Source organism: Phyllostomus hastatus, unplaced genomic scaffold (genome assembly GCF_019186645.2).
Source record: "Phyllostomus hastatus isolate PE091 unplaced genomic scaffold, TTU_PhHast_1.1 phas_scaffold_78, whole genome shotgun sequence".
NCBI classification, from domain to species: domain Eukaryota; kingdom Metazoa; phylum Chordata; class Mammalia; order Chiroptera; family Phyllostomidae; genus Phyllostomus; species Phyllostomus hastatus.
Window position 1 is genome coordinate 106656408 of NW_025334041.1, and position 18362 is coordinate 106674769.

The following is an 18362-nucleotide window of genomic DNA, read 5'->3' on the forward strand; positions in this document are numbered from 1 at the left end:
GGGTTAAAATGTAAGTTGACTCTGAAATGTCCTGGGGTTCAAGGAACTCCAGTAAATCCCAAAAGAGGGGAAGAAATTTCAGGGGGATGGATCGAGACCCATAAGGCAAGTCATCCCGTCACACTGAAGCCCATACTGGCCAGGAGAAGGGGGTCCATCCTGATTCGAGACCCCACACTCCTTAAACTTCTTCCACCTTGCCCTTCCTCCCCACCCTACCCGGGCTATAGCTGCCCCCCACCGCAAAGAAGGCAAAACCTGTCAGCTAGACTCAGGGGGGATGCTTGGATGTGGTGGCCTTGTGTGTTTCCCTTAAAAATAAAAATAAAAAGGAACAACCAAAAGACGCCAAACACTCCCCCAGCGACCCACAAGGACCGAGGCAGGCTGCGGTGCCTGGGGACCCAGGCCTGGCAGCTGGCACTGAAGAAGCCGGCACCCTCTCTGCCTTTTCGGTCAGGATTTGGCTTCCATCCTGTTCCAAAGGGCCCCTTCCCATTTTCTCCGCTCCCTTCCCCAGGAAAAGCGCTCAGACCCAGCCTCAGCACTCTGCCCCAGCTCCGGTGGCAGAGCTGCCGTGGAAGGGCGAGGGCCGCAGCACCTCGGGGCTTTGGCACCATGGCGGACAAAAACACCAGTCTCCAGGAGTGATAAGAAAATGGAGAATACTGTATTTGCTTTAGAAAGTTTTTACATATAGATAAACACGCAGTTAAGATAACAGTGAAAGCGCCCTACGGGGAGTGAGAGATATCTCCAAAGCAGCTATGAAATACTTGAAATAGCTCTTGCATAAGAATACTACGGTCTCACTCTCCGCTTTCGCTAGCAACAGGGTCCCTCATCTTACCCTAGCCCCCCGGCACGCCTTAACTGCCAGGTGGACGCCTGGGACACCGAGGGGGCGAGGAACCCCCCAAAAGGAAAGAGACAGGTGAGCAGGGAGGGGGGAGGAGGAGGGAGAAGAGCGAAGGGAAGAAAGGGAGAGGAGAAAAAGCAATATCATATACAGGCAATTTCTACACATATATTACAAACTGGGAAAATGACCGATCATTAAGATATACATAATTCATATAAAATTTTGAAATAAAAATAAAAATCTGTTACAGTCATAACTATTCTTTTTCCACATTTATAACCAGTACCCACACAGGCAGTGACAGAGTGGAGAGAAAAAGGTGCTTACGAAGAAAATGATTGTCTGCTGAACAAAAAACAGAAAATTGCATCTTGTTTGACCAATACTTGGACTTAAAAACAGAGAGAGAGAGAGAGAGAGAGAGAGAGAGAGAGAGAGAGAGAGAGAGGAAGAGAGAGAGAGCAACAAAAGGCCAGGAACATTTGCTATTTCCCTCTCCAGGAGTTTTTTTTGTTTTGTTTTGTTTTTTTAAAAACAAATTCCGAAGGGGATGGTGGTTTCATTTTTTTTTCTTTTTGTCTGTTCTGCTTTTGTTGTCTTGTCATCGTGGTGGTGGTCGGTTTTTGTATAGTCGACTCTTTTTAAATCGTTTTAAACTAGAGAGAATATTTTCCCAGATACAAATAAATCGTCATGCAGGCGGGGTGCCGGGTCCGTGGGAACCGAAAGGAGAAGCCGTGCTTGTCCTAGAAAGTATACAATTGTCACCTCTTTTACGTTTTCCGCCCACGACATCAGCGCCTGTGGCTGTCTGTCGGCGTCGCGGTCCTTTGGGGTGGCCGTGGTGGTAGATGGTGGTTGGGGGTTGTTGATGGTTTTGCGTTAAATTTATTTTTCTTGGTTTTTATAGATGTTTGGCTGGGGGTGGGAGTGTGTGTGTACGTTGTGTGCATGATCGTGTGTCCTGATACCGGTTTGTTCTGGGGCTGGAGGAGGAAGAGGAGGAAGAGGAAGAGGTCGAGGAGGAGGAGGAGGAGTGGGCGAGGAGGGGACAGAGCGGGAGGAGGGCGGCCTTGGGTATCATACATCACATTCCGAGTCGCTGGAGGTTACCGAGAGGATGGAGGTGCCGGTGTCCGCGCGCTCCGTCAGGCTGGACACGCTGGTGGTGGGGCTGGCCGCCGTGGACGGCGACTCTGCCGAGCCGTGCGTGGGGCAGCCGGGCTCGGCCAGCGAGCGCATGCCGCTGGGTCCAATGGCCTGGTGCTGGAGCCTGCAGGAGACAGAGAGCGGCGCCTGCCCTGACACAGAGGCCGCGCCGCCCGTCTCATCCCCGCCACGTCCCGGAGCCCACGCCGCCGGGAACAGGGCCCGCCGCTTCCCTTGCTCCTGGGCCTCCCCGACTCCGCGCCCTTCGCTCTCGCCCCCGACTCCACTCTCAGCGCTCATTCCCCCTTTCAAGCACCAGGCCGCTTCTCTGGCACCGCAGAACCTCCCCTGCTTGGGTCTTGACGCATTTGCTCTCCCCGAGACTCCCTGGAGCTTCCCAAGGCTTCCCAGATAGGGGCCGGCCTCAGAAAGGAGGTAGAACCCGAGGCCGACCGCCTGGGGAGGCCTGGGCCAGCGCAGCTAGGACCCAGAGCCCCGAAAGGGCAGCAGTTGGGGAGGGACAGACAGGGTGTTTCTCCCTCCCCACTCCCCCGGTACGGTTCGAACCTAGCCAGCCGCCCCAAGAGCAGTCTGGTCCCCACTACGCTCCTGCCCCAGCTCCCCAAACCCACTCCCCGGGGAGGACTGGCTGGCTTCGCTCTCCGGCTCCCTGTACAGAGTGCAGGAACCGGGGGAAGAGAAAACACGGAAGCTGAGAGCAGAAAAGTGAGGAAAGAGGAGGGAGAGAAAAGGGGGGTGAGAAGTAAGGAGAGAGGGGGCAAAACAGTCTCCAGCCGCCCCTTTCCTAGGGCCAAGCGGCGGCTGCATGAGCCTAGTGTCTCTAAGCTCTCCCTGCAAAGAGGCCTCCCCTGGACGTGGGTGCTCCCCTCGTCAGGCGAAAACCTGGCTCGAAAGGCAGGTGAGAGGGCTGAAGGCTCAGGCCTGGGCCACCCAAAGGGGAACACAGTGACTCCAGGAACCCCCACTCAGCCCCCAGCCCCCACAGCTGTCAGCCTCAGGGGCCCTGCTCCCTGCTGTAGGCCAGGCCCAGCACCCATCCCAGCCGGGTAAGGACAACAGGTTCCTTGTCAGGGCTCTCACCCAACTTAGTATTCCCTTCCCCCTCTTCATTCTTTCTCCTTTCCCCATCATTCCTTCTAGTCATTTTTCTCCCTATTTCCTTCCCGCGCCAACTCTTAGGACTGGTCAAGCTCGGCACAACTCTGTGACTCTGTGGCCAACTTGCCGGCAGCGAGACTGCTCCTGCCCGCTTTCCAATTCAGTGGGCCGAGGGGATGCTCCTGGGCCGGGGCAAGAGGGCTGACACACACGGCCTCTCCACGGCCGGCCCAGCTCTCCTGCTCCTGCTCAGGCCACTCGCACTGCTTTCGGAAGCAGGCCCGCCGCATGCTGGCCGCCAGCATTTTCCCTTTGTGGCAGGGATTCGGGTTCAGCTTCCTCGCCCTGACATTTGTGGATCACGCCCCCGGTTTGTGCAATGCATGGAAAGAAGAACCCGGTGGCAAGGAGCTCTTTCTTTCCTTCCTTCCTTCCCCGTCTGTAGGCTCCCGAGGAGCCCCGAGCTCGGGACCGGACTGAAGAGGCGGTGCGGCTGCCGCGCAAGGCTAACGCTCCCAGGGGCGGGTTCCAGGGGCTGTGGGTGCTCAGGGTCTCACACATACACTCTCCACCCTGACGCAAGACCCTTTCAGGCAAAGCAACCAGTAAAGCCACAGCCCGCCCGTCTTCAGGGCGCCTGGGCAAGCGAAAACTTTCTGCAACTGGCCAGGGGGTCGCGGCTTCTCTCGAACTCCGGAGCCCGTGGCACCCTGATCCGCCTGCCTTCATTTCAACCCTCCTCCCCCTCCCGGGTCCCGGAGACGGTAGCCAGGCCGCGGGGCCCCGCCACTGACCTGTTCTTGGCCGCCGCGGCGCGGTCGCGCTGCCTCCGGTTCTTAAACCAGTTGCCTACTTGTGTGGGAGTGAGGCCGGTGGCCTGCGCCAGTTCTCGTTTCTTGCTGGGGTTGGGGTAGGGGTCCTGCAGGTACCATTCCCGCAGCAGGCTCCGAGTCCGCTCCTTGAAGCAGTGCGTCTTCTGCTCGCCGTCCCAGATGGTGCGCGGCAGCGGGAACTTCTTGCGCACGCGGTACTTGTCCACCGGGCCGAGCGGGCGGCCGCGCAGCTTCTCGGCTTCCTGGTAGTGCGCCTCGAGCCACATGGCCTGCAGCTTGCCGTGAGACTCCTTGGTGAACTTGTGGTTCTCCAGGATGTGGTAGAGGTCGCGGAAGTTGCCCGTGTGGAAGGCGACCACGGCGCGCGCGCGCAGGATCGACTCGTGCTTGTTGATGGCCTCGCACGCCCCGGGGGCCACGGGCAGCGACCAGAGGAAGCGGCCCAGCCGCTCGATGTCGCCCGTCTCCTCCAGCGTCTCGCAGACGCTGGCCACCTGCTCCGGCGAGAAGTTGAGGGTGGGCAGCTGGAACATGGACAACTCTTCCGGGGGGGCCCTGGAGCCGCCGCCGCTGCCGCCGCCGCCTGCTCCGCCAGCACCGCCGCCTCCCGCACAGTTCCCGCCGCCGCCGCCCGCGCCGCCGCCGCCGCCGCCTCCTCCCGCACCGGTCCCGCCGCCGCTACTCGCCAGAAGTAGGGAGCGGTGGTGAGAATCGGCGAAGTTTGGCAACAAGAAGTGGGAGGAATAGAGGTCTAGGGGGGAGCGGAATACCATGGACTGACCTGAGAGGAGAGGAGAAAATTCAGGGAGAGGAAGAGAGAGGGGAGGAAGAGGAGGAGAGGGGCGCCGAGGACCAGGAGGAGGGAGAGGAGAGGGGGGAGGAGGAGAAGGAAAGGAGGGGGCAGCGGGAGGAGGGGGAGGAGGAAGGGCGTAAGGGACACCCACACCCCGCACACATCCACACACACACACACCCGCGCAGCCACATAGAGAGGGAGGAAGGAGAGCGGCCCGGTGCGCGCGCGCAGAAAGCGCACCCGAGACGGAGAGGGAGAGGGAGAGCGGGAGCAGGGCGAGAGCCAACCACCGCCGAGTCAAGATTCAGCGATTCCACAGCAATCGCCCTAATGACAACAGCCTCATAATATCTCCCCTAAATCCACAGTGAGTGCAGCATTGAAACATTTTGTTTCGCTTTTCTATTGGTCTGCGGCGTGTCGTTGTGGCGTTGCCATGGCAACCACTGCCAATCACTGTCAGCCCTGCCAATCAATACCGAGAACGTAAGGACGGTTTTACCACTTAGCCGGAGTCGGGGGTGGGTAGGTGGGTGGGGGTTGGGGGGAGCGGGAGAGGGGGAAAAGAGGGAGAGGGGGCGAAGGAGAATTTTTTTTAATGTTTTCAACTCTTAATCTCACCACGTCCCCCACTTCTCTGTTCTCTCTCTCTCTCTGCTGTTCTCGTTGTCTCTGAGTTCCCTTCTCTCTTCCCCAAAGAAGTTGACCCAGAAATTTAAAAAGCGATGGGCATAGAGTTATTGAATGAGATGAGCAATTAAACGGTGGGGGGGGGGGCGGATTTTGTTGGGAGGTGAGAGGCTCCTCGTCCGGCTTGAAGGCCGAGGGCCAGCCCGAGGAGAAAGGCGGAGGGGCAGCCGAGGGGACATGGTTTGCACACGGTGTGCAGTCCGGCTGCCTCTTTCTGCCTCTGCCAGCGCTAACAGTGGCGAGGACGGAGAGATAGATGAGATCATGGGACCCACTGCCCGAGCTGACTCTGGTCCTGCAGGCTGCTGTGCCCCGGGATTTCGGGGGGCATCTGGTGCCTGGGAGTCGGAGCCCAGAAGCCAGGATGCTGGAAGCCGCTCTGGCCTCCCCCTTCCTGATGATCAGCCACATTTCCCTCAACTTCCTCCGCCCTGGAACTGGCTTCCCTTTACTCTGTCTCCTAGTCAAAGCGCCTTGATGTCCCCTATTGCCCTGAATTTTAAAATAGCAGGAGAAATAACAGCACACTTCTTTCTATCTTAAAAAGCAACCCTCCTCTTTGTTTCCTCCCAGACTTCAGCTGCTTCCCCGACGAGCTACCAAGGAGCTTCGAAAGCTGAGAAGCCTGGGAGCTGGCGGGAACCTCCCCGCCTCCCATGCCCTGTCCCCCCCACGGGAGCTCGGGGTCTGTCTGCCAGCCTCAGAAGGGCACTCAAACTTCGCAGACCGCCACAAAGAAGTGGCTAGGCCTGAAAATTGCTCGTAAAGAAAAAAAAATAAACTGTCGAATTTCTCTAAGGAAAGTAACACCACAAGCCTAAAACAGACCCCCCAATGCCCATAGAATGGAGAGAGCCCTCCCTCCCTCCGGTCCTGCAGCCCCCAGACCGGGAATGAGTATTTATTCTAAGGTATGTCGCTTTTAAGAAGATGTAATCAGCATCTCGAGCGGGGCCTCCCTTTGTGAGGCTTCTGTAACTATGAAGTGTGATTTACGCAGATTTGTCGGGGTCAGAGGCATCTTTCCTCTGAGCACTGTGTATATTTAGACAGGACTCAGTTTGGTGTTTAAAAGTGTATATTTTGAATGAGTTCACACACAGTAGCCAACAATGCCCACATTGTCGGCCCGTGTACAACGCGTATTGAAACGCAGCGTCCAGACTTCAACTAATCTGCCCTCAATAAAGCTGACATAATTATCCTAAGCTGCCTTTCCAGAAGAAAAATCATTGAGGAATTCAAAACTTTTTTTTTTTTAAAGATCTTTTCTACATTCCGATGCAGATCTGGGAGCGAGGTGCCGAGTCCACAGCACTTGGGAGACCTCAATGAGGGAAGAGAGGGGGAGAGAGAATTTAAATGGGAAAACTAACGTGACTGGGGCTGTGAGTGTCCCAGCCCTGACACCCCCGCCCCATCTCTGGCCCTCCCGAGGCCCGGACTCCCAGAGCGCCAGGCCTCCCGGCTGGAGAAGTGAACGCTGCGCTGGAGGCCGCGCCGTGGCAGGGAGGCTCCGGACTGCGCGAGGGGGCCCCACACTGGCCCACTGGGCCCGAGGCAGCCAAGGGTCGACAGTTTTAAACCTGAGGACTGAGGCAGGCAGATATTCGCCTAAAGGGAAGCTTGGCCAAGCCCCACTTGGGGTGATCTCCATGTATCTTTGTCCAGGGCGTGGGTCGTTTTCCGCTCAGCTGCGAGGCTCTGGGCGGGCGCTCCCTGCGGGCCCAGAAGGAGCCCTAAGGTTGGGACACAAAAACAGACACTTCATCTTCCTTTCCGTCCCCTTTCTCTAGGAGGGGAAGGATTATAGGCTGAGGGGTGGGAGGGGGAAGGGGCAGGAGGAGGAAGCGGGGGAGGAAGGAATGAAAAAGGGAGGGGAGTGGGTATTGTGCCGCGTGTGGGGGAGAATTCCTACGGGTGGGCTTCCGAATATTGTGTTCAACTTTTTCAAAGCAGCTCGTGACCCCGAAACTGCAACCCCTGGAGCCGAGGACCCAGGCGCCGGGCGGGCGGGGGAATCCAGCCAGTACCCTCCCCGCTCCCCGAAACCCCCGCCTCCGCGTGGGGGCGATCCGGCCTCTCCCCGCCGAAGAGCTGTCGGCTCCGGAGGGAGGCTGAGCAGGTGCCGCGGGCTCCGCCGAGAGCGCTGAGATCGGACACCTTCGCCACTCCAGGAGAACTGAGGCAAGTGGGGCTGATCCTCAGCTGGGCGACACCCCTGCCTCAGCCTGGGCCGGGGCGCCCGCCGACCCGCCGCACCCCGGCGTCTCCGGTAGCGGCCGCGGCTCGGGAGTGCAAAGCCAGACGGAGCGAGGCGGCCCGGCGCGCAGCTTTGTGATCCGGGACGGGGCCGGGCGCGGCGGGGCGGACGGGTGGCACGAACTGTCAGAGCCGCTCCGCCGAGAGCAGCTCCGCGCCGCCCGCGGAGCGCACCCGGCAGTCCCGCGGCCGCCCGCGCCTCTCTGCTCCGGCCCAGAGCACCGCGGCCGCCCGCAGCCCGTAAATTGCAAGTCCCAAGATCTGGGGAGGAAGGCGGGTCGGTCGGTCCTCGGCGCCGGAGGCCGGACTGGCTCCAGGCGGATCTGGGGGCGCAGGCACCACAGGGTCTCGGTCCAGGAGTGCCGACCCGTGTGCGGGGACGCCGGGCGGGGGACGCTGCGGAGCACCGGAGTTTCCCCTCCCAAATTCCCAGGCTCTGCGTGTTGGGGCAGGGGTTAGAAGCAGAAGGACCTCGGCTTCCGGGGCCCAGGCCACCTTACCGGCAGCTCGGGTGCCCCGAGGAGCTGGGCTGCGAGAGGGCCGGGGGATAATCCTGGAGGGGGTAACGAGTAGGGGTAACCAGTTGCACTCCGGATGTCTCAAAGCGGGGAAATCGGAAAGGATAGGTCAGCCTGCGCGGCCTCTGGGTCGCCCACGCCGCCTGGCCGCTCAGACCCCGAGGTCTGGGACTTAGCGCCTGTACAGGCCGAGGTCACGAAACTGTCATTCTCATCCTCGCTCAGTTCTGGCCCAGGCGACAGGAAGGACAGCGCACAGGTGGTTCGAGGAGAAAGGACTTTTGGGCTCAAGAGCGTCTTCCTTTACCAGGACCTACTGGACCCTTACTTACAAATTGTCAGCCCCAATCTCAGCGTTCACCCCGCCCACGGGAGAGGGGCTTGAGACTCCCACTCCCTCCTGGGTTCGGGTCAGCAGGAAAGCCGAGCGGTCTGCACGCCTCTGAGAGCAGAGGATCCGAGGTCTGGGGCGGCTGCACCCACCCGGGCTCGCTCGGCTCGTTCAGGCCAGTTCATCGTGAGGGGCAACGCCCCTTCCGGCCCCCTGGACAACAGGAGGCGGGAGCTGGCCCAGGGTCCTGAGGTCTGGGCCTCCCGGCACGCAAGCTGCAAACCGAGGCGTTAGGCGCTGGCGGTGGAAGAGGGCGCGGAGGAGCGCGGCTCTCCGGCGGGGAGGCCGCGCAGCCCTTCAAGGACCCCGATTACTTTCCTTTGATTGAAAAACAACAACAACAACAACAACTGCTCCCTCCCTGCACCCCCGCCCCCTGCCTTAGCCTCCCGGGACCGGCGCTCGGAGCAATTGTGGCCCGGGACAGTAAACACAGCTCAGTTGCCTCAACTTTCTCCGCACATAAAAGTTCCCGGCGTGCGGTGAAATTTGAATATTTGATCAGCCCTTTTGAGTGACCCTCATTAGCCTGGCGCCCTGCTAAGGCCCCGCCACTGCAAGAAAGCTGCTGGGCCGGCATTTGTATGCCTTGTTAGCGCCGCTTAATGAAGCCGCCCCGACGGCTCAAAGGCGGCCTCCAGGGCTGGCGGCGCGCACCTCTCGGCACCCCGCTCTGCCTAATGAGCCCCACCACCCGCCGAAGGCCCCTCCGCCTCCCACATTCTCAAACGGGAGGAGTTTGGCTCCGTCTTGGGCCACTGCACTTCCCACTGCCAGGCCCAGGAGAGAGGGCACAAACGCGGCCCAGCCCCAAGAAGGACGTGGGAGACATGGAGGACGGGGGCCTTACAGGTCAGGGGGTTGGATTTTTGCAGTCTCAGGTTGTAGCCCAGGCAGTACACAGCCAACCTGTCCCCAAATGGCCAGTTTCTAACCAATTAGTCACCTCAGGTCCTTAAAGATGCATCTGGCCTAATATTCGCGTGGCAGAGGGCAGCTTCCCCCCCCCCCCCCCGGGCAGTGACAGCTTTCCATCCTCCCCACTCCCCAAGTTCCTTTGGTCTCCACTGCCCAAGAGGCCACATACTTCTTCGCAGGGATCCCCTTATGACAGCCAGAATCAGAGTGCTAGGGCCTGGCTTTGAGAAGGGATGTGCACTCTCACAGCCTCAAACCCTCACTGCCCTCACTGCCCTCACCACCCACGGGCCCAGTCGAATGTGATGCCAGTGGCCGTGGGGAAGGGAAGGCACCCTGCCCACCCCACGACAGAGCCATGCTCTCTCAAAGCTCTCGTTAATCATGCTTCCAGTTGATAGAAAGCCTGGAGGAAATGCTTGGGGGCGGCTGCCCCATGCAGGACCTGGCCTGCACGCTGGCTGCCTGTGTGAGACTGGGACTAAAGAAAAGGCCCGAGGGAAAGGAAGAGCTGCATCGCTCTGGAAGGAAGGGGGACCAGAGCTACCAACTATTTCCCCTTTAATCATCGGAGCAGGTGACTGGTTGGCCAGGAAATATAAAGAACCCTGTTAGAGTTGTGCCACGGTCCTCTGAAACAGACTTCCTTTAATCTCTGCCCCCTCTGTCCTCGATGCCCTTTTCCCTGGGCAGCTGGCACTCAGGGTCCCTCCTTGCTCACCCAGCTCTTTGGCTTTTAAGAGTTACTTTGGGCTGGGGGATTAATGCACTGGGCTTAGGAAGCAGGCTACTCTCATAGCCACACTCTGGGCCTTCTAGAAGTCCCCCCCCCCAATGCCCACAATGCCTCAGACATACAGCAGGCTGCCCAGGTGAACCTTGGGACACCATTGCAGGACAGCCCCCTCTAGACCTGAGTGTCACCCAGGCAGCCCTCACTCTGCCAAAAGGCCTGGTAGGCCCCTGGAATAGGAGAGTCTTCTGTGTCCATGTGGTCTAGGGAGACCTCTTCTCTCTCTTTCCCAGCTCAACTGGCATGCCTCACCCCACTTACCATCCCAGAGACACCCTCATTCAAGCCTAAACTGCTGATCTGTAAGGGCTCATCTGTGTGCTGGGCAAGGCGACGTTGGGGCCTTGATTCACGGAAGGGCAAAGGTAGGACCCGGGAAGTGTGGGGTGTAGCTGTAGGAGAGAAAGGGGACTTGAGGCAAAGGGTGAAACTCAGCTCTGCGGCCCCAAGGCCAGGCCTACCAACTGCTCAGGGGAGGAGGCAAGGGGAGGGGGCTAGGAGTCCGCGGGCAACGGTCGGGGCGTCGGCGTGGGGGGCTAGATCCGAGGAGAAGAGTGGGAGGCGGGGGTCGGGGGAGAGCGCAGGGCGGGGGGTAGGGGGTGCGGCTCTTTAAGAACCACACTGCTGGCAGGAGAAGCTCATGGCCTGGTGCTGGTAGCGCAATGACCCGAAGGGGATTTAGAGGGAAGGGAGCGGCCCGGCACCCGGGGCTCTGTCCGGGGCGACCAGAGAGGGCGAGGCACAAGAATGAGGAGCGACTGCGTCTTGAAAGGCCGCACAGAGGCGGCGGCGCTGCTGCTTTTGACTTCTGAACAGGGCTTAGAAAGCCTGCCCGGGTTAAGCAGAACTGCCTGTGCCCCTGGGCCCTGAGCGCCAACTCCGCGGGCTCACAGTCCCGGGTCTCGGTGCTGGGAAGGCGCGGGATGAGCGGGACACTGGGTTGGCCAGGAACCTGACAAAGTTGCTTTTGGCTCTGCAGCCGCCTGACCCTAGCGCAGAGCTGCGAGCTTGACCGGCCACGCCGGGCAAGGCCAGAGAAAGAATTTCCCTTTTCCAACTTCGTCTTTTTTTGGTTTTGTGTGCCCACTTCGCACAGCTCTGGAGCCTACCGATCCCAAATGGAGTCTCAACAGGTGCCCGGTAAGTCCATTTAAGAATTCGTCAGCCCCTCCCCGGCCTCTTTCCCTTTCCCCTCCCAGTACCCCCGGCCGCCCCGAATTCCCTGTGCTCCTCCCGCGGGCGAAGGCGGGAGGAAGAAGTTTTGGGGCGTGTGAGTGGCGCCCTCACCCTGGGTGTCTTCAGGCTCCCAGTTTTAGCCCAGGACCGCTGGCTCGCGACCCCCGCAAAGCTTCACCCAGTACACCCGGGTCCCTATCACTCTTAACTCTGTGGTGGGCCCTGTACCCCAAGTTGTGAGCAGGAAGGCGGAGGAACGTGGCCAACAGGAAGGGGGCGGCGGGCACCTTGACCCGGCGGCCTTTGTGGGGGTTTATAACCCAATATACGCCCTCTTTTATGAGAGACCCTCCCGGGGACCCGCACTCGCTTTACGGTAGCCCACGGGAGAGCGCCCCAGCAGCTGGGGTAGGAGTAGGGTGGGGGAGGTGGAGGCGCAAGAGGCGGGGGAGCAGAGAAAGGCAAAGGCAAGAAATCCGGGGCATCCGAGTGTAAAGTCGTAAAATGTCCTCGGAGCGCGCGGAAAACAGGCGTGCGTGCTCGCGGGCGCACACCTCTTTGTCACACACACACTCTTATACACGCACTCACACCCACCCCACAGGAGTAGCCCAAGCACGCGGTCCGCAGCAGTGCGGAGTCGCGAGCTACCGCGCCCAAGCCGAACCGAGTGGAGCCGCTCTCCTGCGCCCCGCTCCCGGGCTTCCAGGAACCCTTCCGCCCCGCCATCGTGCCTGGAGAATGACGGGGCGGGGGGGGGGGACATGCGGACCCCCAGGGCTGGGGCGCGGGGAAGATCTTACCTGCGGCAAGGTAAGGGAAGCCAGGAGCAGGAAGCAGAGGCGGATAAATATTCATTAGGAAGTGTGTCTCCTTTTAAACCGCGCCGGCGTGCGTTTTTCCTCCTATCTCTCTTTCCTTCCTCCCACCCTCTGTCCTCGTGCGAGGCTCTCCCCCGTCTCGCTCAGCCTGCCTCCCCCCGCACACACTCCTCCCCACCTTCCTGCGAAATGCCGGGTGGGTCCCCGTCTAGCTAACCTGTTGGGAAGCCTGAGCGGCGGACAGAGCCGCCACAGCTGTTTGTCTCCGCTCTTGGGGCACGAGTTCCCCAGCGGCCCTCCCTCCGGTCGCCCAGCCCCTTACCCCCTCCTAAATTACTACATCATTAGCTTTATTTTCCTGTGTGTGTGTGTGGGGGGGGGGGCTGTGGGGATGGTAACGCACAGCTCTACCTACCTCTCCAAAGCCAAAAGCTGTGGATATCGGAGGCTGCCCCAAGTCCATCCCCACCCGTGTTCCAACCCCACATCCCCACCCAGTCTGGTTTTTTTTTCCCATTTTTACATCTCCACCCCCATCCTGCACCAACCCAACTCCACCATCCTCCCCTCTCCCGCCACCACCAGTCTGGATCCCCCGGTGGGTCAGCAGTGAGATGCCAGGGCTGTAGGTAGGTACCACGCACTGAGGCTGGGACTTCACCCTGAAATGGGTGTGAGGTAGCTTTTCGAGTCCTCCTTTGCCACGTCGGTTTTCTAGCTTGAGCCCGAGTGGGCACCTGGGCAGCTTGGGCTTAGGATCAGAACACAAGGGTGCCCATCAAGGGCCTCCTCTGCCAGGCCCCAGGGTCCCTGGGCTTTGGGCCTTTGGTGAGCCTGGAAGGCTGCATGTTGTGTGGGGGAGAGGTGGCCTCACTCTGTGGGAATGAAGGACTTTTACGAAAACACTGACCCGAAGTTGGCCCCAAGTCCGCATCTTTCTCTCTCATGCTCTTGAGGAAACACATCTACAGGACTCCAGGAACTCACAAGGCCGCTCCAAGAAGCGTTTCCAGCCACTGGCGAGCCTGTGCACACGCTCACGCCCACTCTAGCACGTTAGAGGCCTGTGCTCCCACTGACCTCAGAGAAGGCGGAAAGGTGGCTCTCGGTGGAGAGACACACCGTAAAACTCGGGACAACCCTGACCACCATTCTTGGTACCTCCCCCCCCCCCCAGGTCCCAAGGCCACGCCAAGGGCTGTAAGGGATGATGTAGCCCCAGGGTGCTTGGGGGTGGCCCAGCATCTCTCTGAGCTCCATGCACCCAGGTGGGGGCAGGAGGAGAGGCCGAGGGGGCGGGCCCAGGCCTGTTCCCAGTTCCCAGTTACGCTGCTGCTCAGGGAAATCCGAGGAGGAGAGTTTCGTCCCCACGCACTCACTCCCCTCCCACAGAGGCGCCCTGACTTCTTCAGTAGGGCCCTATCCCTTCCCCAGGCTATCGGGGCTCAAGCGGCCATTTGGTGGCCAGGGATGCATTCTTCAGCCTCAAGGTGATGTCTCAACTTCTCCCTCTATTTGGCCTGGACTGTTTGGTCCCAAATCCACCAGGAGAGGTCCCAGAGGCTGTTTTGACTCCTTGCGGATGTGAGTGAGGCACAGGCTCATCTCAGGGTCTCCCTCCTCCTGCAAGGTTAAGAAGTTGGGCAGTTGTAGGTGTAACAGGCCTGTAGGGCCCTGGGGGCGGGAAGCCCTGTTAACCTCGCACCTCACCTAAAGCCCATCTTGCACATCTCCCCTCCTGCCTGCAGACCAGGAGGTCGCACGCGTCTGAGCTCAGGCTTAAGCTGTCCCTTGACTGCACACGGAATGTCCATGCAGTTTACATGAACACAGATGAGAGGATTAGAATGCTAACAGCAGAATCAGAGGAGAAAAGAAGTGTCCACAGACAGAATCATTAGAATGCACGGATGCACGCCCAGTTGTCCAGATGCAGACAAAAGCCGCAGCGGCCCCCAGGAGTGACCCCAGCCACAGGGGCAGATGTACAGGAAGCCACACACAAGGAGAGTGGGCTGAGGAGGATGCAGGCCGCCAGGCCAAGGGCTTCCTGCGAGAGGGATGCTGGCTCCTCAGGGGGAAACTTTGTTGAACCGACTGAGGGAAAGATCTCGGGTCAAATCCTGGAGACTAGAAAGAGCACCTCATCCACCCGGAAGGTGACCCTTTCACCTTCCTCTCAGCTGGGCTGGAGACGCCCAGGAGAAGGCAATCCAGGAAAGATCCATTTTGACCTGGATTATTTGTTATTACTAGGAGGCTGCGCTCTGAAAGAGAATGAATGGGGTGGAGAGCAGATGCTGTGAGATTCCTAAATCCTGATGGGGATGTTCAGCTCCAACGGTTCAGGAAGGGGGAGGACCCCATTCTCTGCCCTTTCACTCCTCTTAACCTAAATTTAGTCATCAGAAAGAACCTTAGCTCTCAGCTCCACACCCTCTTGCCCTTACTTCCATTCCAATCCCCTTTATAGCAAATAATCTGCAAAAGAACAGTCTGAAGCAAACTGAATTGTTTGTTTTATTAAACTGTTGTGTGTGTGTGTGTGAGAGAGAGACAGGTATTGAGAAGTTCTCAGCCCCTGCTCTCCCACCCCAGGCAGAGCTCCCTGTCCCCACCAAGCTGGGGAGTAGCTATTTCCAAAGGCCCGAGGAAGTGCACATGCTCAGTTGTAGTTTCAGTGTGTGGTTTTCAGTCTGCCTGCCCAGTCTCCGCGAGCCTCCCAGACAGCGGCCACTGTGGTTTTCCAGCAGAAGATGCAGGCACACTGGACGCAGTGGAGCCCTCCCTGCCACTTCACCTCCCTCCCCAACTCTCTCTCTCTCTGAAAGGAGAGGGTAAGTTTAGAAAGTCTTTTAGAGAAAAAGAGTGTGGGGGGGGCGGGGGGAGAGAGAGAGAGAGAGGAAAAGGAAAGGAAAGAAAAGAAAAGAAAATAAAAAATAAAAAAATAAGAGGACTCTCTGAGCCAGCAACTTGGAGGAGCACCTTCCAAGGAGCAGAGGAAAGGCCCGTCTTGTGAAGAGACAAATCATCTGGAAAGGAGGCAGGGCAGTTCAAGCATTTGTAGTCACCCTAGAAATGGAGGGGGTGTGAAAAGTAGGAAGAATTTCTTCCCTTTTGGAGGCAAATACTGTGCCCCACCCCATACACTTAACTCTTGGTAAACGTGGCAAGAATTTGTTCTTGTAGCTGTTCTGAACAAGAAAGAGTGAAAACTAACTTTAGAGTCAATTAGTCTTCCTTGGAAGGGTGGTTTCTTCCAAGACTTTTCTCTCTCCTCAGGTTTGAGTTTTCTTTTTCCTTAGTAAGAGTCCATCTGCTGACACACCTGGGGGAGAGACTGCAACAGAAAGAGAGAAACGAGTAAGGAGACCCGACTCCTAAACCCAAAGTGCACCTTCCGTTCTCGGAGCTCAGGCTCAGGGCGCACACAGGTAACCTCCTTTACCTTGGGGTGTTTCTCCCCTCTTTGGGTAGTTTATTTAGAGCCTTTTAAATAACACATAACCATCAGCATTTTAGAGTTGGAGACGTTTGCTAGTACTGTGCTTACAATTAATTCTACAAGATTCTTCAAACTCTGCTTGTCTGATTTATAAAACTGTGCATTCATAGCTAAGCTCCTTGCAACAGTTGTCACGCGAGCAGAAAAGCAGTTCATTTTCTCGTGGCCCCAAATGCCTCAGTACAGACACTGGAGCTAATTTTTAATTTTTAATTATGGTTCACATAAAATATTATATTAGTTTCAGGTGTACAATAGTGATTAGACATTTATATAATTTACCAAGTAATCACCCCAATAACGGAGCAACTTCCCCCTCCACCCTGCGTTTCCTGAGTGCCCTCCTCACCTCTGCCAAAGCCACAACGCTCAGGGCAAAACCACCTCTTGCATAGTTGTTAGGTTTCTTAGATAGAGATTGCGTGGTTCCTCTCCCGCATCCTCTCTTTCTCCGTTGGCCCCAAACGAGCCAACTAGAGTTGTCCTCCTCTTCCCGAGCAGAAACTCCCGGTCTAGAGAGAGGCTAACCATTTCCGATGCATTGGGCAAAGGTGTCCTGGAGTCCAGGGCTGGCATGAGAAAGGGGAGGAGACAACCACCGGCTTGAACAGTGAAATAAGATAACCTGATGCCCGTTATACCTTTGTAATCCCTTCCGTTAACAGTGCCAATGCGCTGGAGAGGCTGTCTCACCTCCAAAGGTGTCTTCACTCCCGGAGGCCCCAGGCTTCCAGCCACAGCCCAACGGTGGGCCCGCACCCCCAAGAGGAGTTACGCTGATGGCAAAAAATCCCATACATTTTTAACTTACAGTGATTACTAAATTAATAGCAGGCACTAAGACAGATGTCAAAACGTCTTGAAAATGTTTATCTGTGAATAATTGAGAAGGTGGTGGGACGCATTATCTGATTGTGTAATGAAATATGTATGAGGAACAGCTGTTTGCAACAGTCCCCTCCCGCCACCTCCTCAGCCGGGGCACTTCTCTTCCAAACAGGAGTCGCCGCGATGCTGGTCGCCCATGTCCGTCCACTTGGGAGCCCGCCCCGCCCCTCCTGGGCTGCTGGTAGAGCTGAGGCTCCAGCACGCCCCAGAGCCACCCGGTTTCCTGACGGAGGACACCTGCGTGGAGTCGCCCCTCAGTCACGATCTTTTGGTTTAGGGGGCAGCGCGAGGCTTCGCGCCTTCGGGGCGCGCCGGGGAGCCGGCCTGCGAGGCCCAAGGAGAGCCGGAACCCGGAGCCCTGGCGCGCGCCCACGGAGCGGTGCGGCCTGCTCCGAAGAGAAGGCCTGGGGCTCTGCGACTCAGCGGGGTGGGCCTGGGGTCACCGCGGGGTGATCGGGCTCCCGAGCCGGCTTTGTCCGCCGCTCTGGCCGCCCTGGCGCACTTCCTTCCAGCCCCCAGCCGGCCCCCACGCCAGGCCTTCGTGCGGGCCTTGTTTGTTTTTCCACCCCTGCGCCCTCCGCCCAGACACGCAAGCAGCCCTCGGGGCGACGTCAGCGGCTCCAGGCCTCCGGCCCAGGCTGGTACAGGAGCGCTGGCCCCGCAGGAAGCGGAGTGAGCGGGGAAGGAGCTCTGGGGCCCCTTCTGGGATTTGGGAGCAGGGGCCAGCTGGCCGGGGAGGTGGCCTAATCGGGCGCAGGGCCTCGGTGGGCGGTGAAGGCCCAAGTGCTGGCCTTCGAAGGGGACGGGCGGCCTTCGAGGGGCGCCGGCCCCTGCCCCGCAGGAGAGTGGTGGCGCTGTGCAGCTAGAGGAGACACGGTGAGGGGCCCCATCAGGTCTCAGCGTTGTCAGCAGCCTCCGGTCGATCCGGTGACAGGCGTGTGGGCGTGCTGGTCCCTTCACTGCATACCCAGCGCTTCGCATGGCAGTAGAACCGTGTCCTGCAGCTGGACCATGGGCCTCCCCGCGCCCTCCGCCCCTGCGGCCTCCTGGTCCCTCGCCTTCCCGGCGCCTGGAACTCTCCGTCCCGCAGCCTCCGTCCGCGCTGACCCTGTAGGCGCCGCCGCTCCCCACCGCTCCTGGGCCAGCTGCGGAGGAGCTCGGCCAGCGTGGCGCTCGGGCACCGAGCGACTGCACGGCCCCTGCCGGCTGACTCGAAGTCGAGATGTGCTCGGGCGTTATTTCTGGAGCGTTCCCCCTTTTACCTAATCCCTTATGCTTTTATTCTAATCCTACACATTACAGTTAATCTGTAATGATACCGCTTCGGAGGAACCTGTTGCATACGAGGCACGGTAATTTGTAACCTTGGAAACAGTTTTAAATAAAGATTGTAACAGTGATGTCAACTGTGTTTATTCTCCGTGAGGGGGGTGGGTGGGGGCCCGGCAGTCCCTGGGCGGCAAGGACGGAGTGTCGGCAAGAAGGGAGCGAGGCTCCTGGGGCAGAGAGGCACCGGCAGGCGGAGAAGCAGCCCGAGCCTGCCGCAGTCGGTGCGGCCCGCCTCCTGCAGTCTTTGGGGTTTTTTCCTCTGGGAAAACTGGGTGGCAAGAAGAGAGAGGAACGATTTGCAAAAGTCAGGAA

The 18362-nt window shown here is 58.8% G+C and overlaps 1 protein-coding gene and 1 long non-coding RNA gene across 3 annotated transcripts; one reads left to right on the plus strand and one right to left on the minus strand.

Annotated features, from left to right (window-relative positions):
• Nucleotides 1–669: 669 nt before the first annotated feature.
• On the minus strand, nucleotides 670–12449 carry SIX3 (SIX homeobox 3). The gene is made up of 3 exons (XM_045827027.1): nucleotides 12311–12449; nucleotides 3925–4744; nucleotides 670–2135 (listed from the first exon to the last, which is right to left on the minus strand). The coding sequence occupies exons 1-3, from the start codon at nucleotides 12363–12365 to the stop codon at nucleotides 1943–1945; spliced, it is 1068 nt and encodes a 355-aa protein (XP_045682983.1). The 5' UTR covers nucleotides 12366–12449; the 3' UTR covers nucleotides 670–1942.
• Nucleotides 10568–18087, plus strand: LOC123811092. Of its 2 annotated transcripts, XR_006784352.1 has the most exons (4): nucleotides 10568–10696; nucleotides 11311–11471; nucleotides 15634–15762; nucleotides 16834–18087. It is a non-coding gene; the product is annotated as an uncharacterized LOC123811092 (long non-coding RNA). The 2 variants fall into 2 exon arrangements; XR_006784351.1 differs by lacking the exon at nucleotides 10568–10696 and having other exon boundaries at nucleotides 11076–11471.
• Nucleotides 18088–18362: the final 275 nt, after the last annotated feature.